General features: G+C 39.3%; 1 protein-coding gene across 1 annotated transcript in view; it reads left to right on the forward strand.

Annotated features, from left to right (window-relative positions):
• The window catches only part of COL4A5 (collagen type IV alpha 5 chain), a 78,666-nt gene that overhangs the window by 16,359 nt on the left and 38,315 nt on the right, over positions 1-23,992 (forward strand). The window contains exons 2-13 of the mRNA XM_068411753.1: positions 8,624-8,683; positions 15,630-15,719; positions 17,010-17,054; positions 17,807-17,851; positions 17,958-18,020; positions 18,801-18,854; positions 19,585-19,611; positions 20,840-20,920; positions 21,952-22,014; positions 22,580-22,615; positions 22,714-22,755; positions 22,865-22,957. Of these exons, the coding sequence (XP_068267854.1) occupies positions 8,624-8,683; positions 15,630-15,719; positions 17,010-17,054; positions 17,807-17,851; positions 17,958-18,020; positions 18,801-18,854; positions 19,585-19,611; positions 20,840-20,920; positions 21,952-22,014; positions 22,580-22,615; positions 22,714-22,755; positions 22,865-22,957 (699 nt within the window). The remainder of the gene's footprint in view (positions 1-8,623; positions 8,684-15,629; positions 15,720-17,009; positions 17,055-17,806; positions 17,852-17,957; positions 18,021-18,800; positions 18,855-19,584; positions 19,612-20,839; positions 20,921-21,951; positions 22,015-22,579; positions 22,616-22,713; positions 22,756-22,864; positions 22,958-23,992) is intronic.

Consider the following 23,992-nt stretch of genomic DNA (forward strand, 5'->3'; position numbering starts at 1 on the left):
AAATAGTGAACAACCTAGTGCTGCCCCTTAAGAGGAAAAAGAAGGGTTGTTTATCCATCAGGTGTCTCAGAATCTGTTTTTAACCTGCCTCTGTGTGTTCTCATTCACAGTGGCCAGAACTGTGGCTACTACAGCTAAGAGCTTCCTCTACAAGTCTGAACAGATCTTGTATTGTGCAGAGTTCAAAGAAAGATAGTGCCTCGAGGTGTAACAGGTTAAATTACATGACAGAGGTTCCCTTACTTAAAAAAAAAAAAGCTGGTCAAGAACTTCTGCAAACATGTTTTGACTCTGAGATTTTAGACCATGAAACTTATTCTCTTAGTATCTCTAGCTAGGTAAATTGAGGGAAATGATTACTTAAAAGGGTATGTAATAATATTTTAATTCAGATTCTGCTTTAGAAATGTTACTGCTTATAAATACAATACTTCAGTTAGAAAAGAATGGCCATTTGGATTACCGAGCTGTGATGGCTTTGCCGTCATAGTTGACTTCACACAGATATTTGAGTAATAAACTGTTATCTGCAGACTTGTACTCTTGTTAAGCCTAAAGAGCCCATATGTGAAATCATAATTAGGACTCACAATAGCAGCCCCTAACTCTGCTTGTCAAACCCCCACAAAACCTTTTGTTTCTTGGTTATATTCATGTCCAGGCAAGTGAAAGGAAACTCAGCTTGCTGAAGATAAATGGTGAAATCTTTGACCTGGATGAGTAGTAAATCCTTAGCTAGATAGCTGTGCAGGTGTTTTGTTACACAGATCTTGGCAACCTAGTAAGTGTGAGTATGTTCTTCAGGACCACCACCAAAATAAAGCTTAATCTTTGTCTACTTGGAACTTAAAGGCTGAATTTCTTTTCTGTTATAAATAGAGGTATGAATAATTGAATTTGAGACTTTTGCATGGGTACAGCAGAAAGAGTACTGTGGTTTTCCTCCTAGGGCAAAGGCATTTGTAACTGATGCTTTTCTGTATGTTAAATTTGCTGATTTTAATCAGAGTGAATTTCTAACAGGAGAGTCAGTCTTTATGTTGATGGAATTATCCAATATTTATGCTCCCTTTTTCTCTAATGTTAAAACATTCTTATGTTCCTGACTCATAAGCTGTCATATTTGAATGCAGTGGGTGATGTTAGTAGCATTTAGGCAACTCCAGCAGCAGCTAGAATAACTGTGTGAGGTACAGGATTTGTCCACTGTGTATAAGCTTTATTCTAGGAACAGGTCTTCCATGGCTGTCCAACAAGAAGTTGCAGTATCTACTGTGAAAATTCTCTTCTACCAACCTTAAACCATGAACAAGAGCAAATGATGAGTTGTCACGATTCAGCTTGAGAATCTGCAGCTTCCACAGTTTTGTGAACTACAAAACACTGTTAAACTGTTGCTCAGCAGTAAAGTTGTATGTATTTGAGCTAATCTAGATATTGTAGGAGTTCCAGGAAATAAGTTTATTTTAACAAATATGTGGTCTAGAGACAACTTGGTGAATTGTGAAGTTGTGTTTCATTGTTTTGTGGACTAGAAGACTTCAAAAACATGGATTTTAGCCTAATTAACACTTCCATAGTTTCTAACCCCTCTCCCATTCCTCTTTGGCAGTAAAAACCTGGTGGGGGTGATGCGTGCTGTGCAAAAACTTGAGGGGTTTGATGTACCTGTAGTTCTTTTGACACTAGGCTTTGTGATTTGATATGACTCTATCAGAATAAAAGACTGTGTTTCATTCATCTTTTTCTTTGCTCTCCAAAGAGTAGTGCTGTGTTAATTTTGTTACCTGTTAGCTTGCTAACAAGAATAGCTGGTCATGTGATGCTGGTAAATACTGAAGGGAGAAACCAGAGGTGCTTGATAATGAATCTATAACTTAGTATTAAGAGCAAGTGCTTTTTGTATTAGCTTTTTATAACACTTGGAATGAAAGGAAAAAGTAAAGCCGGAGTATTTAGTCTGCTACGTGTCCATCCTGAAGTTGAGACTATACCTTTGAATAACAGTAATTCATTGCCTGAGTAGCTGTACAGTTAAGCCTGCTACAGGTAGCAGAATGACTTGTAAGCACATCAGCCTTGCAGAAGCACTTCTGCTACTCATACCTGTGAAAAAGCATACAGGATTGAATGGCAAGTTTCGGGTTCAAGAACTGTTAGGGGAGACCGACCGTGTGCTGTATGGAAGCCCTCAAAGATAAGTTGCTTTTCAACGGGTCTTATGACTGGTTCTTCCTTTGACCATTCTAGTGAATGGGAGTCTTGGTAACCAAACTGTCAAAAGGCTTGATTATATATATTCAAATAAATCCTAGTGAAGTCATTAGAAAAAAGTAAAGGAACATACAAATACAGGACACAAACAGTAATTGCTGCATAGTGTGGCTTGAGTGCATATTAACATTTTTTCTAGCTTTTGCTGCTTGCCCTCTGCTCCTCCCTCACAAACTGAGTATTGTTCCGCAGTTCAGTTATGCTCCTGTGATCAGAGTGTGTTGCAGAGTTTTACATTTGCTTTAAAATTCTGGCCAACTTCTCCTAGGCAGAATTTATTTCAGTGCTTTCTGTGCATCTTTTCCCTGCTGAAGGGAACTCTTCTCACCTGATGAGGTATCTTACAATGCTGTGGTGTCAAATAACTGTCCAGTTCCCTTCAGGACAAGATCTGTTTATGAAGCTGGTGTGTGCATGTCAGTCCCAACAGATGTTGCATACTGAAGCATGGTGGTCATTTAAATCTCTAGGGGAGTCTTAATACGTTACAGGCCACACCAGCATTTAAAATCAGTGGCTGTACACAATGAGTTTTTTATTCTTTCGTGACCTCTTGCTGCCACCAGAACTGAGCTGTCAAGAAAAGCATGTAGTCTGTCAGTACAAACTGCATTGCTAGGTACATTTAGTAATGTTGCTGTGCTCCTCTGGAAACAAGAGGGGTTATCAAACAGGAAATTCTGCATTCGTGATAAAATAATACATAAGGAGGATAATGGAATAATGAAATTGCTCAGTCTGTAAATGTTCAGACTGTTTCTTGTTTCTTTCTCTTATCCAACTGTTTGATATCTGGATTGAGAATTCATTTGTGAGCAGCTTGGATCATGTCAGAAACCTTATTGATTCACCTACTGTGCTTCTGTAAGAAGTTGCACCTCTTTCTTTTGATTATTAATTTCTAATTTGTAAATGTCAAGCTCTGTAAATAACTGGCTTCCCTTCCCATCCCTGTAGTCTTTCCCATGGAAAGAATATTAAAGTATTGTTAAACTCCTCTATGTTCAAGTACTTAACACATTATTTAAGTCCAAGGCATACTTTAGTTTGAGGTTTCAGATATTCCTTACACCCCTCCCTACATGCACACAATTAACTGTTTAGTTTCCCTGCAGCTGCCTGTGTGTAATGGTAAATCACTTCTGAAGCACAACTAAATTTCCAAGCTAAATCTTTTAGTTAGGCAGCGAATGTATTGCTTAAATTGTGCTGTGTTACTTTTGATTCCTGCAGGCTAAGGTATAAAGTCGGGCTAACCTACCTGAAGCCATTAAGCAGTCCTCTATAACTGTTATTAACTTGCTCTTAGTAATCAATAAAAGAGATTCTCTTTTTCCCTTCACAGTTTTAGGCAGTCCCAAGTTCCTGTTCTTTCCAGGAATAGCATTCATCTACCTGGTTATTTTTTAGAAATATTTTGTCCAATACTGTTGTGAATGGCAGCTGGGAGGTGGGGAGGGAGTGGAATATGCTGAAATTGCCTTGTAACTGACATCTCTAGGCCTGGTGAGAAAGGAGGGGAATGTGCCCAGTACAAAAGGCAGGCTTCTAGCCAGAACAAATTTTGAGGATAGCTTAGGCTTATTCATGTCACTGAGCTGACTGTAATAAACCTGTGGCCAAGAGTAAGAAGTAACTTTGATTTCAAATGTGTACTCTTTGTCTTCAAACTGAAAAACAAACAGAAAAACCACCATTCTGTTGGTGGCATAAAGCAGTTTTCCTCAGTCCATGTAAGACACAAAAGACTGAGCTTGTTCTGGAAGAACTATCCTTTGACCAGTAAACCAATACCATCCCTCCTTTTATATACTAGTGAAAAGAACTTGCTCTCCACACGTGGATTGAATGGGGTAGAAGCTGTCAGGAAAATCCAATGAAAGGATTAGCTAAACTCAAATAGATTAATTAGAGCCCTTGATTGTGTCTTACTATGCAAAAGTCACAGCAAAGGCAATGATAGTGACTTCATCTTTACAGGTACGTGGTGCGGAGTAGGGAGAAGCAACAGGACTACAGTAGGTAAGAAGCAAATCTGAGCAGTTTCCTTCTCCATCCTTATCCATCTTCATGTAGTTGGAAACTGAAAGATTTTAATAGGCATGGACATTGTGACCAGCTCCTTATGATCAAGCCACAACTCATTATTACATCCGATATTTTTTATCATCTTCCCTGTCACATCAGACAATGTGTCCTGCTGGCCAGAGCTAGGAACTGAACTACTGCTGAAGGCTTCCGGCTGCCTGGTACAAGGCAGGTGACTTGTTTAGTTCCACAACCTGTAACAAATGTACCAAGTGTACCTCGGAGTTCCACTGAGGTTTGGAGTCATTTAATTTTCTATGTCTGATAACCCCATGTTTCGCCTAATTTTCAGAACTAGTGATGGTTAAGCTGTTACAAAGGGCAAACTACTGATCATAGCCATCTAAATCTTGCTCTTAATATAGATTTTTCTATGCTTGAAATGTTGTCGTCATTGTATCTGCTTTGTTTGATTGAGGTGTAGGTAACTTATTGCTAATGTGCAGCAGAAATCCCAAGTGTTGCTATGCATAGTATGGAGCCTGGATTTTCTTTGCATTAATATGAGATACAGAATTAAATCTGTGACATCAGAAATCTGTAGCCTGTGGCTGCTGGGTGGCTTTCAAACTTGTACTGGCTTGTTATGCAGTATGCATCCTCCTGTAGCACAATTTTTGTGCCTGCTTTCCCAAGTAAAAAAGGCCTTGAGATTATTGAAAAGTCTAAACAAGAAGAAAGTTTTCACTTAGAGTAGGTCATTAAGCCACTTTTTTTTTTTTTTGCTGTGCCAACATGTTTTACTTTATGTTGGTTTTGTTATGCTATACTGCAATATGACCAGTAAGTGGCAAGAATTGATCTTGATATAGTACAAATGCTCAGGGTTTTTTCTTTTCAAACTGTTTAGTTAAAAAACTTAATTTGGTGGGAATAGAAGTTGATGCAAATAAGAAACACAATCTGCCAAATACAGCTTTTGTACAGGAAGATAAGTGACTCTGCTGAGGGAATACTTCTTGATAAGCTTGTGGGTGAATAGATCTTCCCAGGATTTAAGCCAAAAATTACTGCCACTTGATTACAGCGGGTATTTGAAGAGTTTTCTGATTACAGACTTTTTGCTTCCCTTCACTGCTCTCTGGGAAAGACTGTGTTCCCTTCCTGCAAGTATTGCACCTGAACTGGATATCCAAAACCATCTGTCAAAAAGCATTCACTGAGTGCACCTGACTCTTCAAGACAGGCTAATTGTATATGGTAAGAGGCTGTTCAAAGTGTGAGGAATACAGTCTGAATATATAAATGACATTGGAAGACAGTCACAGGTCTAAAAAAAAAAAAAAAAAAATTTGATTAAATCAAAACACTTTTTTCTTTAAACTACAAATAGAATAAGGGAGAGAAGCACTTTCTTCAAAAACTTTATACAGGAAGATTTAGACTCATCTTTAAAGCTTTTTTTTTTTTAATGCTACAGAGTTGGGAAGGATACACTTTAGCATTCAGCATCACATCCACCATTATTTATTGCCAGTATATTTGGGAAAGGTGCTCCTTTGTCAGCTGTCTCAAAACCAGCAAAAGTCAGTCCCTGATTCTAAACAAGCTGACTTAAAGCTCCCTTCTCTCTTTGCTTTATTTTGGGACACCCAGAGTTGAGAGGCTGGGTGTATGGGGAAGTGCTGGGACTTGAGAGAAAAAGGCTTCAGGGGAGAGGGTGAATCTTACGGCTGTTGTCTTCCTACTTAGGAGGGTGTAGCAAAGATGGAGCCAGGCTCCTCTCATCTTTTTTTGGGACAAAAAGCTTCACCATGAAGGCAGTCAAATACCAGATGAAGGGCCTGGAGAGACTGTGGGATCTCCAGCACTGTAGTTACTCAACATGCAACTGTACAACCTGCCCGAAGTTGTCGTGCTTTGGGTGATTCCTTCTATGCCAAATTATTCCATGATTCAATTTTCTTTCTTTATTAATTGGATCTGTTTTGTGTAGTCTTGATACTGACAGGATCACCACTGAAGATGTGTTAGCACTAACAATGTAGTTTTCTGCAGTTTTAACATAGAGATACAGTAGCAAAGGGCAGAGACTGTGTTTTGCTGTCTAAAAACTTGCCTTCACAAAACTGTGTTTATCTGACTTGTTTTGTGAAAGGACAATGTAATCTCAAACCCATTTTTTTTCCCCTCCGGTTTCCTTTTCTCCCTATTCACCCCAACAATTCTCTTGTACCTGAAAACTTGGGAAATTTCTATTGGAAACATGCTCTGGAAGCTGTGAGGAAGACTAAATGAGTCTCTTCTCTTCTGTAACCTAAATAAATTCTCCTTATGCTGTGTAGGATCTTGATCATGCTTTCCATGTGTGTGCTATTTCAGCCTCTGTGTTTTACCCCTGCACAGCTTTTGGTGGTTTTTAAGTAGTGATTTACTTTGTTTTTTCCTCCCTCTGCCTCTTGGAGGCAGCAAAGACTTCCCTGTAGCTCTCACTGTGCTATCCTTGTAACAACAAACCAGCCTGCTGCACAGAGCTAGGTAACTTGCTGTTTCTTTGTGTTAGGCTTGTACTGTGAGGCAAGGGAATATTGCATGTAACTAAGGTTAATCCCTTTTAAATGAAGCTTTGTTAACGAGGTTAATCCTAAAACTGGTTCACAAGGAACTTGCTTTTTTAAAAATCCACTTTTAAAAGTGAAAAGGATCTGATACCAAATTCACAGGTTAACTTGGATTGAAGGGGGACATCAGAAGGTCATATCTAGCCAAATACCCTGCTCCAAACAAGGTCAGCCATGAGGTTGGGCCAGGTTACTCAGGGCTTTGTCCAGTCTGATCTCTGAAAACCTAAACTGGCTAGTAAGATTCAACTTCGCTTTAGGAAATAGCTCAATAAACCCCTGTTAACTCGGAATTTTGAGTTTTCGTATACATCAAATCAAGGAACTGATTACAAAAGCCAAGCAGAAGATTTGGAGAGATGCCGTAGTCGTGTTGTGTAGCACCACTGCTGTACTACTTAAAACTCAAATCTCTGCCTTTTGCTGCAAGATGCTTTAGTTGATCCTGGGTTTGTGTAGCTCCAGGTGAATTAAACTGCTTCTGTGTTTGCAGTCTGATGCTTGGTAGTGTGTTTAGGCTGAGAGCCAGGACATTCCTGATGCCAGGTAGGTGATGGGTCATGTCTCTAAATGCTTCTGTGATAATGAAGACTAGAATTCAAGTGTGGGTGTACTTTAGATCTGACACACCAACTGGTCTCCTGCTTGATTGAAACTTTGTATGTAATGTTCTCTGTAGATTACTGGGGGGGAGGACCCCAAATGCTTAGCTCTTCAAACTTTTAAAGTATGTATATGCTGTATTTTCAATACAATGCTGCACCTGTTCTCAGGATAAGTTAAGCCCTAAAGTATTTCAGGTAGTGTATCTTCTAATGTGGGTCATGGTTTTTAACTATAAAGAGGTTTGAAAATAGATGACCACATGTATTATTTATGTAGAGACATTTTGCAAAAAAAAATTATTTTATTCTAGAAACCTCACTTAGGTAAAAAATATCTGCTCATCTCTGAAACCAACACGGAGCTCTAATGAGTATCCCATGTTGGGGTGGGGGAGAAAGGTAACCTTTCCATACCACACTTGCTTAGTTTACATTCTAACTTGGATCTTCTTTGTGAATCAAGCTTTGATACCTCCCTCCTCTGACCCCTTAATATCTGGTTGTCACTCCCCTTATGCCAGGGACTATTGTAGCTGACTTGTCACGCTTTGTGATGAAGTGTGAATGCAGCTAGATGAAATCTAGGGTTTTTTAAAAACTTTTCTCAATAACTGAGCTGTGGAAGGAAGAATTAATTGTGTAGTAAGTATTTTTTCCAGTAACTATCACCAATATGCCTGTAGGCTTCAGGCTTGGTTAAACTCTTGTGCAAAACCTGACATCTGCTGGTGGGAACCGTAATTGGACTTTCTCAGCGTGGAGGCATGTGCTGAAAGAGCCTGATTTGTTGAAGCTCTGACCCCTTTGGCCATAGGTGTTGGATTGTACCTTGCCCTAGAGTAAATGGTGTTTAAGTATAAATTTAAAAGTCTAAAATTTCCGGGGAAACTGTAACTGTAATATACTTACATACAAGCATAGGTATTAATAAAGGTGATGGGATTTTCAGTTAACTGTATCTGCTTTGAACACACGTATAATGTCTAGATGACAAACTTTGTAGGCTTACATTTTAGACTGACTTTTGTCATAGTATCAAAGACTTCATATAGTCTTGTACCAATTAAAAACATCTATTTTTTTTTGTCTTTAAAGGCTTGCCATGGATGTACATCTGTATCCAAATGTGATTGCAGTGGAGTAAAAGGTGAAAAGGTAAATGACTTTTTTTTTTTTTACTGGCAGACCAACACACAAATCACTGAGCCATATGCCAACTTCAGATAACTGAAGCTAATGTATAATAGCTTTTGTTTCTTGCTTGTGTCTTTTTTTTTTTCTGACTGCAGTGTGGGCATGCACCAAAGAGCATAGCTGTTATAACGACTTCAGGTATTGAGTCAGGCTGACAGGTCCATTTGATGGCATACAGAATTTCATACCATTATTTTCTCAAGAATGGGAAATGATGGCACAAATTTCTCCAGCTATGTGGCAGTAAAAAACAGAGAAGACACACTCTAGTAAAATACAAAGAATTCCTATTTACTGCCAAGGCCTGCCTACACTCACTAGTTAGTGTGGACAAGCTAAGGTGTGGATTGTACAGTAACGGCTATAGTAGTAATGCTTCTGTGGGAATTTAAAACCAGAGTGAGTGTGAGTTGTTTTCCCACTTTTTTTGCATTGCCTGCTCAGAAGTAGTTGGTACTCATTAACGTGCTCTGAATTTGCACTGTTTCTTGCATCATGACTTATATAGCTGTATACTAAGATGATTGCTGTTGCTGTCTAGATGCTCAGCTGGACTGTGGAAGTGACACAATTCAGATACAGCTTTCCCAACATACGTAGCTGCCACCCAAGTAACCAGCTAGTTAATGGCCAAACATGTATTGTCAGATCAAGCAGAGTAAAAACCATCCCAAACGCAAAAAACAAACCTGTGTGGTTCATTCAGTACAAGAGGCAGTTTGGGCTGCCCAGACTGTCCTAAGGCCAAGAGATGCACGTTGACATCTCAGGCCTTTCCTGTTTCCATGCAGCTTTGACTTCCAGTCTCACCACCTGAGCTCAATATTTCTGTGCAGTACTTCATGTTTCTATCGCCATAATTTCTTACTGTTTTACAATTCTTTTCCTTTGAGGAAAAGCAGGTGCCTAGCATTTCTCTTAGTTACAATGCAATGTAGATACACAGCTCAGTACTTGCCTGAATCAAGCATTTTCTCGAGGGTGGGAGCCTACTTGTAAATAAATTGTGGTTAAATAGTTCCCAAGTAACTACTGTTGTCACAGGGAATGAATGTGATTTGATCCCTGCAAGGGGGAGAGGCTGCCTGAAACACTTCCACTCTTAGTCTTGTAAACAGTTTGCTTGAGATACAATGGAATCGTCTTAAAGATGTGATCTGATAACAAAGTTTGATAAGCCTGTCTTATCAAACCACTTACCCTATCTTAGCAAGGTTCTAGAAGGGCTTCACTGCTCTAGATTAATTTCTGGCACTTTTCAAAGGTGATTTTTGACATTGCATGAACAAGCATAACCTCAAATGAACAAAAGTAATGCAAAATAATCAGTCACTGCATTGGCAGTATAATGTACTGATGCAGAATTTTACTATTGGCTGAGGTTAAACAAGGCAGATGTCCAAAATTCAGAGTAATTCTTGGTGCCACGCCTGCCATCCAGGTAGCTCCAGACAGATGAGGTCATTCCTTGGCATTCACTTTCTTTTAGTTCATCAAGTATGTTCCCAATTTACATGCCTAGTGAAGAACAGTACCCTCTTGATAGCAAGCTTTCTGAGTTAGATTTGGTTAGCCAAAACATGAACCTGGTTGTTGTGTTCCTACAGGATCTTCAAATGCAGGTGGCCAAACCAGATGTATCCTAACACTAGTTACAGGACAATTTCAGGTTTAGTTTGAAGGCACTTAAGCATTAGGCTTACATTCCCAATACAATTGTAGCAACTACAACTTTGGAGGACCCTTCTGTAATTCTAAGTTGGCCTTTTTCTGGACTAGTCACAGCTATTTTGTGAGTTCAGTGAGCGAATGGTATTGTCTGGCTAGTGTGGATAAAGAAAACCTAGAAGTAAATCTTCTGGCTTTCTAAGTAAAAATCAAGGAATTATTTTCTCCCAGTGATTCAGCTTTCTATTTATACTATCATTACGCATGCAGGGACCATGACCCACTCAATACGTTCTAGTCCTTCAGTGTCATTTAATGAAATTGAGATAGTCACCTTTCTCTGGTAAAAAGGATATCTTGGGGATGTTTGTTTGGAGTCAGAGGGAGCTTTTTGTCCAAATACAGTCACAGCTGGAGCATATGAGCCTTGTTCAAGATCAAGCTCTCAAGTGTCATTATGTATTGTGGGTTTTGTTTCTACTCCTCCAGACTGTCCTAGCCAATTGTTAAGGAGAATTGCACAGGAGAAACTCTTCCACATTTAGTTTCCAACCTCTGGCCTTTTCTGGAGTGAATTACAGCAAGTTCTGAGAAGAAGAGTGAGAAGCTTGATAACCTTTTGTGAAAAGGAAGTGGGGAAGGAAAAAAAGCCTTCAGTAAAACAAGCATAACATGAGACCAAATATTTATAACATGGTTCTGAATCTTCCTGGAAAATTCTTAGGGGGCTGCAAATTGATCGAAGCGTAATCTTTTAATAAAATAATAATAAAAAAAAAGAAACCAAAGGAAAACGGTGTTTTACCTATGGCAGGTCTGCTTTTTTTTGGTATGTCTGAGTCACCTTAGAGAAGGGGGCGTTGTGTGTGACACTCCCACTTATTAAACTGCTATATATAAGGCAAGTTTCCATCCTTAGAACAGCAGATTCCCTTTGAAATCTGGGAACTGTGGTTCTTTTTCCTCCTAAATCAAGTTGGTTTTGTTGTGGTTTTTTTTTTTTTCTTGAACAGCCCTTCATAAGCTTGTGGACCATCCTGTACATTATGTAAAGGAACAATGAAAAGCAAACACCATATTTCTTAAGTATGATGTGTTGCCAGTGGAACTGGTTTGATCATACATGCACATACCCCATTACATTAGTCGCCCTATAATTACAAAGCCCTCAGTATCTGATGCATTTGTGGATTCAGCAGTTCAGCTCTGGGGAACCACAAGAGTCGCTGTCACATCCATAATTCTTTCTCTAATAAATTCTTTCATTTGTGTTTGGTTTTTTTTTTTTACAGCCTTAAACTTTTTCTAGAGTCTTGTACTTCTACAGCATACCACTTACTTACACATTTGATGTAAGTTTCCAAACCTGATGCTATCTTCAACCCACTTTCCTGCAAATGTTGTCTTTATTCCAGCTGAGTGTAAACTGCTGCTACAAGAACAAGTTTCAGGCTTTTGCTTTGTATTTGACACTTGACATTTGGTGGCTTTGCTTCCTTCTCCAGTGACCTCTGAACCAGGAGCCAAACTCTATAGCTCCTTGCCTAATTGCTGTATGGAGAGCATTAGACAAGGAGCTGTTTAAATAATCTCCCCTCTTTGATTCTCCCATGGGGAGTGTGACAATGTGGTTGTACAACTACTGGAAGTCATGTGTATGGAACCTGATTCTGTACTGGGAAGACAGGAAAAGCTTTGTCAGAGGCACTCAGCTGAGCCCCGCACTTCTGTTCCACTGGGTTTCACTTCTGGCCTGTAACCAGCTTCCGCATCCAAGTCGCTGTCCACTTGCATTAAGTCAGCTAAGAAGTGCTGCTCTGTTCAGCTTAGCAGAGCCTAATGCATGCCTTTTGAGACTCAAAAGTAGCTTCTTCCTAATCATCCTAGTATTCCCTTCAGGATATCCAAATTTTAACAGATCAGGTAAAGTAATACAGATTGAACTGTAGCAAATAGGGAAACTATTTTCTTGTCTTGCCTTGGGGAGCCCCAGCTCTTAGTTAACCACTTCTATGCTGCCAGTGATTCTTGTTTAACTCTGCCTCTGCCATGAGCCCTTATAGCTTCAGTACCATCTTTTCTGTTGAAGAATCAAAGCACAGTAAGGCCACAGTACAAAAGCTGGAAGAAAGCTGAGGAATTTACTGGAGAAGTCAATGAAAATTAATTGTAGCTGGGAGCCAGTGTGCTGTTACTCACAGTAAGCTGCTCAGTAGTGAACTGGATCTGGTAAGAACGTTAAATCTGAAGTAAATGATTAAGCTGCTACATACAGGTGCTTACAGGAATTGCTCTCACTCTTCAGCTGGAAGAGAAGGACTTTCACTTAAGGAACGGGATGATGATTGGGTTTTAAATAAGCATTGCTTGGCACTTCTGAGATTAATCTGCTTTAATGCTTAAAAGCTAGTTCATGAGTAAAAGCTAAAGAAATAAACAAAATAAACACTACACACACTACACATGGAGCAATTTGTAAGACAAACCAGTAAGACTTGTAGAGTATTGGGCTGGTTTTACCTCAGCTGAAAACAAGATCCAAAGATGCTGATAAGACCAGCTCTACAGAGACTCAGGGGGAGGAGGGGTGGTGCTGAATCTCAGCTACTCCAGCTGATGGAGAGCCAAGGGCTACAGCGAGCAAGCTGTGTGCATCTTAGTGACTAAGAGGGCATGTACCCCAAGACTACTGTGGTTTTGCTTTGAAGTGGTAGTACATGCTGCTGCTGAAACTGGCTTTCATATCTTCCCTTACCTAGGTATTCCTCTGTCTCTTGTGGGGCTTGTGTGGCCATGTTCAGAGCTGTCAGTGAACTGATCTCACTGAAAACAAGATTCATTGTAAACTGGGTTAGTTTTCAGCCTGATCAGTTCCTTCATGCAAGTTATGTTGCAGCACAACTATTTGTGTAGCTGTGATAGAAACCTGTGGCTTAAGGTGGGAGGGACCATTTTTTTCACAGCACCTAAGATGCAGTTTCCCCTCAAAATAACTGCAAATACATTCTGCTGTTTTCAGCGAGCAGGACTATTGGGTTCTACCCACTCAAATTAAGTTGAATTGATTAGGAAGCTCTTTTTTAGTTATTATGTATGGTTAGTCCATGGCCTTTTAAAGGAGAACTTCAGAAGGTGCTGACTTTACAATGTAAGGGTTGCAACTCTAAAGACTCAACTGGGTTGCAAGTTTTTTGATATACGATTTCATACAAGCTTAGTGCCTGGGATTCTGGCAAGAACAGCTTGTAATAGTGAAGCTCTGAAGGCATTTCAGATGCTTTGCCTTTGTGTGCAGATACAAGGAATCCATACCCCTTACAAAGGAAGAATATCTTATTCTTGGACTCTTTGGATATATGTTCTTGGAGCTCTCTGTCTCAGAAGAAAATTATCAGTATATGTCCTCAAGATCCCTATTTCCTTCTGCCTTTATCAGAGTAAAATTTAGTACAGATGTGACCCAAGCTCAGCTCTTCTTTTCACTATTGAACACAAATTGATAAGAAATAGTTAAAAATTCTCTGAAGATTTTTCCTAGATCTCAGCATCTTGTAAATGTTTTGAATGCAAGTTCTAGGTTCCTCCCCCCCATAGTGGAATACAGAGCACCCACCTAAGCAGTACAGTGAGAAAATCAGGATTTAAGAATGAGACTTAACACTGCTGTCAAGCTGAATACCTGCTGTCATGCTCTGCGTACAGCTGCTTATAGCAAATAAAGGGGAGGTGAGCAAAGCCTTAATATTGTGTTTTGCATATCGAGCTCAAGGCTGCAGTTAGATGCCTCTGTCTGCTTGCAATCCCCAGTCTTCAGTTCTCTGCTGCTGTCATCTTGAAGATATGAGATTGCTGGTTTGGTTCTTTCACCTGATTGAGGAGAGCTGGGGCAGGACATCCCAAGCTCCTAGAGAGTGCCATAGCTGGTAGACTGCCAGATAATAGATGTGGGAGCAACTACTTCCATTCTTGCTGAAGCAGTGCAAGAAAATAAAAATTCAGGATGAAATGGTTTAAAGAGAGTGTGCAAAAGCCTGCACAACTCTAACCTAGTGATTAAAGTGTTTGTTAGGATGGAACATTTCTTTGGTAGTTCCTGTAGTCATTGTGAAACAATAATTGGGGTAAATAAACAGAAGGTTTTTTGCAGGTAGGAACCAAACATACCAACCAAACCAAACCTATCTGTAGAGCAATACGGAGTAATGCTGAAAAACTGTCTGTTTCATAAGCAGTTATATATACCAGTTGATGTAACAGAGGTGTAGGAAATACCTGTTTACACAGTTAAAAAGTGTACCATAATATATATGTGCACAAAAAGGTATATTAATTCTGGTATTTCCTAACTTTTCTGTACCAATTGAAATCTTAATATTTAGTGATTTTTGTGAATCTATGACATGCAAGGAATAAAAGTAAATATTTTATGAATTTGTAGCTATGCATATTGTGAAACTGCAGGTAAGTGACATTGTTAACTTACAGTAACAAGTTAGAGGGTGGCATATGATGGTATATGGTATTTGTTACGCTACTGAGGGGCTATCATGGCTAATCATTGCATAAATATTTAGCAAAATATGGTTGCTGCTTGAGAGCTTGTGATTTTAGCAAAAAGTGACAGATAAAAAGGAATAAGAAACCTTATTTCTTTGCTGTCTTGTGTATGTCTCACTTGATTTAGATTGTAAGCACTTAGGGCTGGAACCCTCTTTATGTTCTGTATTTGCACAGTGTTTAGCCTACAGTGCATGACCAGGACCTTAGTTGCTTTTATATTACAAATGACAACCTTGCAACTGTGAAATAATAAACAACAGTCACGATATAGCAGCAATCTACACCCTTCTGAGAGTTTTTGTAGGTATTGCAGCAGAGGTGAGTTTTCAGGAGGGACTTCATAACTAATAAAGCTATGTTTTTATAGGAAGAGGGGAAAGTTCTATGTATCTAAGCAGCACAGGAGAAACAGGTGGTTGAATTATTTTGGTAAATAGGTGGCTTATATGATGGATAAACATCCTATGAAACCTGTTCAAGTGGTGCAATTGAAGGCAACGTATGTGTACGTTCAGGAATTTCTGTAGCTAAGCAGGTGAGTTGTTTAATCACAGTGTTAGTTTGTCTGTATGGTGACTTCTTACAGAAAACAAGAAAGATAATGTGTTTTCTGAATTTTTGTATCATAACTTGTGCTTTTGTCATGTTGCACCTCCACCACCACCTATTCTTTTTGTAGGGTGAAAGAGGATTCCCAGGCTTGGAAGGACAGCCAGGTTTGCCTGGATTTCCAGGACCTGAAGGACCACCTGGTCCAAGAGGCTTGAAGGTAAGTGCCAATTCACTTGAATAGGATGAAAATGCTAGGTGGTGTTAGCTTGCTTGTAGTGCTGATCCTAAATAATTTCAGAACTCTTGATTATTATTGCTTTAATAGTAAAAATTTTAGATGTTGGGATATTACATAGTTTGTTTTGTGTGGTTGGTTTGAATAGTCAACCAGAGCAAAAGATTGCTCTAAGTTTCCTATTCTTCACCTACACACGTGCTTGCAAACACTACATGCGCACTCGTATCCTTTCACTGGGTACTGCAGATTAAGGTCAAAGAACAGGTTTGGCAGGGTGCTGTCACGCAGGTTTAGCAGGCCTTGCAATAATGCACTCCATCGCTTAGCTCGCTGCTGTGAGCGGTGTTCGGCTGTCAGCTGCCCGCAGGGATCTCACCACAGGTAAACTGCTGTTTGCACCTGGTGGCATTCCTGGGCTGGCTTTGGATGGGGCAGTGCAAATGAAGGCCTCGTTGAACCTATGCAGAGACAACTGAGGGATGCTTCTTGCTTTCCCTGGAGGGTTTCAGTTTATTTTTATTTGCTACTGAATTACATCATTACGCTCAGATGGTGTAATATAGTATTAAAATGTTGAAAAGCCTTCCTCTGAATGCATTTGTATTTAATATACACAAGATTATCCAGGATCTGCCATTTCTTTTGCCAATGCTCACGGTATAAACTAACAAGCACATCAAAAAGAATCAAAGAAAAAAATAGGTAGGTGATGAGAAAAAAATTAAAGTCTACACTAAAAGAAAAGATTAATTGGATGTAACAAGAGTGAAGCAACAGAGGTGTCTTGGACTAGAAACTTTGATTATATTTTTATTCCCTAAATGCCTTTTCTTCTCAAGATTTTGATATGAAGTTCTGCATTATCATAATACAAAATATAATAATGGTACAGTATCATTCCCATTTAATCGTGTGTATCGTGTTTTGTCCACAAGAGGCCACTGTAGGATATTTGATGGAGGCACGTGACAGGTCTCTGCCTTACAAACGATCTTAAATAGCTTTGGTTTTTTAAAAAACATTTCCTCGAAGTCATGGTTTATCAGCTGTAACAAATACTTTTCAATTCAAAGTCCAACGCCCAAAATAAAATAGTTTTCAGCCCTTTACTCAGGAGGTGGCAACTAATATAACTTTTAGTCCATATACTATAAACATGTAGAAGAAATTTTATCATGCTTAGGGTTTAATTTGATAGAAAGGCAGACTGAAAAATTGAGTGTGTGTTTTTTTTTTTTGTTTTTGGTTTGTTTGTTGGGTTTTTTTTAGGGTGATGATGGACTTCCAGGGCCTATTGGACCCAAAGGAATCAGAGTAAGTAATGGTACACTTTTGGGGTGATATATTGGAATTATGGATAAAGATTGCCAGGCATTGAGTGGGTCCTCACACAAGTGGTGATTCTGGGGGAAAAAAAATAACTTAAATCTAAAGAGTAAGTTATCTACCAGCTAGAAGAGATTGCATTAGTTTTTATAAGTAATACAAGATTGCATAAGTAATACAATCTTAGATACTGCTTGCGTTACTTTCATAAACTCATTAGGGAGAGTAGCCCCAATACTTATTTGATCTGGTTTGCTACACAGGACCTAAACACTCTCCAGTGACTTTGCTTCAATTTATTCTGAAGTAGACACAGTATATGTAGGGTCGATATGGGAGAGGTTGATTTGTCTGGAAATCCTTTAGGTTTTGTGCCTTTGCTTTTCCTTTTTGTCAGACGCCTCAGCTGGTGACAATTGAAGCATCTCTGACTTCAGTGGGACTCATCCATTTTTCACACCATCAGTGTTCATTTATTTTCTCTATGTATCTATATATTATTACTTTAGTTGTTCTGCATTGTCTTCTCTATGTTTTTGTGGATATTTCCCTGAAGGAAGGGTAAGAACCTTGATGGCTGTCTAGCATGGCATTCTTTTTTTCCAGGTGATTCAGATGTTTCTGTTTTTCTTTACTTACATATGCACAAATAAGTTACATTTAGTAAAACCTTGGTAAATCCTTTTGCACATCCATTCGTACCATACTGTTTAAAACATATGTGGTTGATTTCCTTCTAGGGACCGCCAGGGCTTCCAGGATTTCCAGGAACACCAGGACTTCCTGTGAGTAGGAATGGGCTTTATAGATACGTGTCTGTTCCCTTTTGTCTTTCAGGCCCAGAAGAGAATCCTACAAGCTAACTCTTCTTTCCTCTTTTCCACTTTAAAGGGATTACCAGGACAAGATGGGCCACCAGGACCTCAGGGTATCCCAGGATGCAATGGAACAAAGGTGGAATCCCTTTAAAATTCTTAACAATGAACAATAATATGATAAAGAGCTCTTGTTCTCCTGGCTGTAGCCAATAGGTTTAGTTTATTATGTGCAGCAGTACTTGCTGTTACTGAGTTGTGCAGGTAATTCGAAGACAATTCAGACTTACACACACATCTGAGAGAAGGGGTCATGGACTGGTACTTAAAGCACAAGTTTGCCAGAAATTGCCAGCACCAAGATGCAAAATTTATACTCTGCAGCCACTGTAGTTAAATTCTTAATTCTAATCCTTAATTTTATAGCTAACAACTGAGAGGAGTGTCTGATAATTAGATCATATACTGTATCTCATCTTTGTAGTAGACTCTTGCTACCAAGGAAAACTCATTACCTAACCATGGGACTTTGTAATTATTGATTTTTAATAACATTGCATTGAAAATACTGATTCAGTGTCCTTGTTGGAAGGATTCACTTTCATTCTAGCATGTTACTTAGCATCAGGTTATGATCTTTCCGTAAGAGAAGTTGATCTTCTGTAGCACTGTGTGTGTTTTTCATCTCTGTAGTATAGTACTTTGCCTGGAAGTATGTGGAAATATCTGAATGTGGAAAGTTCTGTTTCAATCAGTTGTGTGATTTAACAAACTGTTTATCCTATAGCTCGTTGCAATACGATTTGGTACTCTGGAGTCGTAAGCTAACAATGAAACTGGACTTTTCAATCAAAATTTGCTTATCTGTTTTTGTTATGTTTTGGTTTGGTTTTGGCTAATCGTTTTCTTCATCCCTAAGGGAGAGCGTGGATTCCCAGGCAGTCCAGGTTTTCCTGGTTTACAAGGGCCTCCTGTAAGTAAAAGATTTCCAGATCAGCTACCTGTAATCCACTGAAAAACTTCTACTTAGATCTGTGAAAGATCAGATAAATATCAGCCTCTTTTTGCAGTTGGTCTTTTAATAAATAAGAATATATTAATTTTTTTATGGTTAATCACAATATTTGGATGTCCAATAAAAGAGTGAGCTTTGCTGCTGCATGCTGTGGTAAAGCTAATAAAAAGCCCTTTGAATTCTCACATGCTGAGATGCTTTGCTACACCTGCAGAAAAATACAAATACATGTGTATGTGTCAGAGAAGTAAGATCTTGATACTGTCATCCAGAACATCTAAAGAGTCTTACTGGTGATTAATGGGGTAGAAAAAAAGAGACGTTGTAAGGTGTTTTCATTATAAAACACAAGGATGTACAGCAGGGTGCCTGTCAGAACCAAAGTACAAACAGAAAGAAATGTAGTAGACAGGATGGATAATAGGAGGCACGAAAGAAACAAATTGCTGGGAAATGGAAATGTAGTCCCTTTAATGCTCAACGTTCACTGCGAAAGTACTTCTCTAATTTTTCCGTTTGATTCTGAAGATCATAAAAAATTTTATTTTCTATTGTTTCATATCTTGTTTTAAATTTCTGTCTTTAATGCTTGCCTTGTGCTGTAGATCAGATTAGTGGTTTGCAAATAACATACCGATGATTTATTTCTATTGATCTTTCTTTTATTTTTTGTTTCTTTTAAACAAAGGGACCCCCTGGCCTGCCAGGTATGAAGGTAAGTGTTCTGTACTTGCACATCGAAGTACTAACCAGGCACGGGTGCACAGTGTGACCTGGCATAAGTAACCTGCTTGATTTTATGCAGTGTGCATCCATTGCAATCTGGAGTGACATTCTGCAGAAAGCTTAGTGTTTCTAGGCTGCTCCAGTTCAACTAACCAGAACTTCTGCAGTAGCTTTGTTGAATTTGAGTCAGTAGTTCCAGAAGTAGCAGACTGTTTTCTGAAGCTGGTTTCCTTGGGAGTGTGAGGACAGTGCCTGTGTTGTGAGGCATCAAGTTAGCAAAATGCCTACGAACACCCAAATGCACAAGTAGTCTACCTGTGTATGCTCAAGAACACTACTAGAGACTAAACAATAAGAGCTTAAAATATCCAGTGAAGAGAATATGTTGGAAATGTGCTCTCCACTGTATTGATTACTACATAGATGGCTTTTTCTTCTAATGTAAACAGTCTCATAATCTGATTTTGGACCTTAAAGGACCCCTTTTATTTTTTAAGGGTTCTTTTGTTGTATCCTTGACCTATTAGAACATGGGCCAAAACTTCAGTTTTGGTTCAAATTTATTTGAAAGGAAACTTGACCCACAGAATCATTCTAGTAAACTGAGAGGACAGCATAATGCTGGTGCTGGGAAATTGTGGCTATTAAGCTGAATTGGTTTTCTCAGCGTCTTTTCTTCCAAATTGTTTTAAAGATATTAAAAGGCAAGCTGATCAGAACATATATTTTTAAAACAAAGATCTTCCCTAAAATCAGTAAGAAACTGTGCTTCAATATAGAACATGAAGCATGACTATTGTAACAGCATACTCAGCATTAATCTCATGAGGTGGGACACTGGAAAAAGCTGAATGAGCCTTTTTTCTGTTGTGTCCTATCCCATTGCTTTCACATGGAGCTAGAACGTCTCTTTCTTTTGTGAAGCATTTGTGTTTTGATCTGCTAATGTTTTGGAATTTAAATCAATGCTGATATATTTGTACATATAAATACTTTTAATAGTAGGTAGTTTAGCCATTTAAAGAATCCTCCAAATATACAAGTATCTCTCCTAAAAAGAGCTATTCTTGGAGAATCTAGTACTTATATTAAAGAGTACTGCTAGGGTGGAGCACAACTCTTGAGTCTCTCAGAGTCTTAAGTGTCCTTTGGAGTCAGTATGGTGATAAAGAATTGTAAAAGGTGCTATTAATTAAAGTCAGCTCTTTTTCTTCTAGGGTGAAGCAGGTGAAATAATTACATCCTTGCTGCCAGGACAGAAGGGCGACCCCGGATTTCCAGGTCTTCCAGGGATACCCGTAAGTTGTATAAAGTACTATTAGGCTGTGTTCTGCCAAAAAGATAACATGAAAAGTATTTGCGTTACAGCACAATTGGAACATTTGGTGCTAGGGGATCCATATGTTTACGTGGAAAAGCAGGGCTCACGTTTAATGTACCTTTAGTTTATGACTTGAGGGAAAGTAAGTGCTTCCATATTGCTCTTAATAGGGTGACCCACAGAGGCCAGAAAGGTCCCTTGGTCGGGAAAAGTGGTATCCAGCAGACAGCAGTACTCATAGTTACTTACTTGCTTCTCTGTGTCCCCTGACTGTTCGCCCTTCCTAGACATTCTCTGTATCCGTTCTGGAGTTCCCTTCCCTTCTTCACCCTGAGATAAAGCAAGTAACATCTGCCTTTCTGGGCTGTAGCCACTGTTTTGGATGGTGGGAAGACAGGGTAATGTCTCAGCTGTTCTCCTCATATTGCACCTCCTGAACAGTGTTTGTTCTCCCAGCAGTCTTCTGTGAAAACAGCTAGTGACTCCAGGCCCTGTGCTTCCCCACTGAGCCATTCATTGCTTTAGTGGAAGAACAAGGGGAGCAGAAAATGAGTCTATCAGGCTGGACAGAAGCCAGAGACTCCCATTTCCTGGTACAGAGAGGCAAGCCCCAGGCTATTCTGACCAGACTGAGCCTGTTAGCATTTCTGTTCCTCTGATCTGTGCTTCCCTATTGTCTGTTTCTGGCTGGGAGGAATCACAAATACAAAGTGTTTTGTTGTTCTCTCTCAGTGCATGAAGGGAAAGCAAGCGCAAAAGTAGTTCAAAACAAACAAAAAAGCGGTCCCTTATCCAAGCCAAAGAGATGTATTGATGTTGAGAGCAGAACATTCCTAACTCAATGTACACTCCTTTAGGCCTTTCCACAAGGACAGATTGGTAGGTTAGTGGTCAGCTACTCCGATTTGACATGCATGGGGTGCCAGCTGTTGGGTTTTTTTGACCTTGAATGTCTCACTGTTTTTTTCATAGAAGTGCCTCTCATAGCCTCCTCCACTTTCTCAACAGGGCCCACCCGGCTCCATGGGAATACCAGGTCCAATTGGCCCTCCAGGGCCCCCAGGTTTGACAGTAAGTTTCTTTAACCTGTTACACATAAAGTGTTAAATGGGGCAGTCGCTTCTTTGTTTCGCATCCTCAGAGGCAGGTCAGTAAAGTTCAGAGATCTTGGTAATCAAGACTTGGTATGAAGACAACAGCAACCATGTATTCAGCTCACCCTGGAGCTGCCACTGTGCACATTTAAATGTGATACATTTGAAACACTCAGCCTGTTCCCAAACCTTTTTTTGCTTTAAATCAGGCTGAATCTTTGTGCAGGCTCCTAGTTTGTCTGAAACCTGAGGGACAGGATTAAGCTTATTTAGATGAGGATAATTCTTTCCTTAATGTTTAATACCTGACTGTTTAATTTTATTTGCCTGTCTGTCTTAAAGGAAGAATTAGTTTCTTACATATTTGTGAAGTTGAATAGCATGAGGAAGAGCTCTCAGCGAGGCAAGGTGCCTTGTCAGCATGGGTATAATGCACAGGAGTCAAAGTAGCAACATTGTTTTGTTTTGTTTTATTTTCCACAAGGGGGCATGTAAAGTGCTTGGAAATTACTTTTTTTTTTTCTTGTTTCCTTTTTTAACAGGGACCTCCTGGTCCACCAGGGCTGCCAGGACCTAAGGTATTTTCTTTCCCTCGTTGATGGTGGTGGTGGACTGTTTTGTTTTTCTTTCTGTTCATTTGTGACTTCTAAGGGCTGATGAGTTATACTTTTTGCAGGGTAATATGGGTTTGAATTTCCAAGGACCCAAAGGTGAAAAAGTGAGTAGGTGATCATGATGATATTTTTGCTTATTACTTTCAAAATACTTAATGCATGCCATTTTGGCTTGTATTGCCTGTAACAATCTGCCATCTTCTTGCACATTAGGGTGAACAAGGTCTTCAGGGACCTCCAGGGCCACCAGGACAAATTGGAGAACAGAAGAGACCAAATGACATTGAGTTTCAGAAAGGAGATCAGGTGAGTGGGAAACGATATCCGTCTGTAATGAGCATGTGATTAAGCTGCAGCCTCCATTGGTTTGGCTCATATATACTCACATCCTGCTTATTGCAGAGGTTCTATTATTTTCTCAAAGTACTGACTGTTTCAGGTCTGAGTACTTTTACTTTAATAGAAGGCATGCCAGTCACATTAGCTCAGTTACTTCCCATAGTAAAATAACTATTCTTAAGAAACTCTCTTAAAGGAAGTTCATAGTAACAGTAAAAGCAGTTAAATATTCTCATGCCTTGGAACACCCAGACTGGGATTTTCAAAGCTGTCTGGGGATTCAGATTCCCATTAGTTAACCAGCTATGTCATCCATTGTGAAGAAGTCTTTCAAAAATTTTAACTCAATTTCTTTTTTTTTCTTTTTTTTTTCCTTCTCCTTTTTTTTTTTTTTTTTTTTTTGTCATTAGTAATGCCCCAAGGTCTGTCTTCCTTGTGGTCTGAATAAAGTGCTTTCTCTGTTTCTGGCCTCTCAAAAGTAAATATCAAGCCATGTTATGACAGTAAGCTCAAACTGTTGGTTTGTATGGATCCTTCCCCACCCATAAATGCCAAAAAATCATTGGGAGAGTTGCCTTTTTTAAAGTTATTGCATTTTTTTCCTTTCTTCTTCACTGGGGAATATTTCATGGTACCATTTGATTCTGGGTACCAGTCATAGCCAATCTGAGCAGCACCAGCAGGATCATGAGTGCCCGGATTTAATGTTTTCTTTGAAGTTTCTGTGGTATTCTCAAATACCACCCTGAGTATTAGAAGAGCTGAGGTAGATATTTTGAGGCAAGAGTGGCAAGTGATCATTTTTGTGCTCTGGTTATTTTGCAAATGTCACTGTGGTAACTGAGTTTTAAACTTTTAAACTGTTGATTTCCTCCATCTGTATTTGGATCAGTTTCTCGCTTTCCACCTTTGTGTCTTGGGAAATATGTCAGAGAAGAGAGCTTTGATACGCAGCAGTATTTGATTTTGACAGGGTGTAGAACAATTCTGCCCTTCATCTTG

This window comes from Nyctibius grandis, chromosome 13 (assembly GCF_013368605.1).
Source record: "Nyctibius grandis isolate bNycGra1 chromosome 13, bNycGra1.pri, whole genome shotgun sequence".
NCBI lineage: Eukaryota > Metazoa > Chordata > Aves > Nyctibiiformes > Nyctibiidae > Nyctibius > Nyctibius grandis.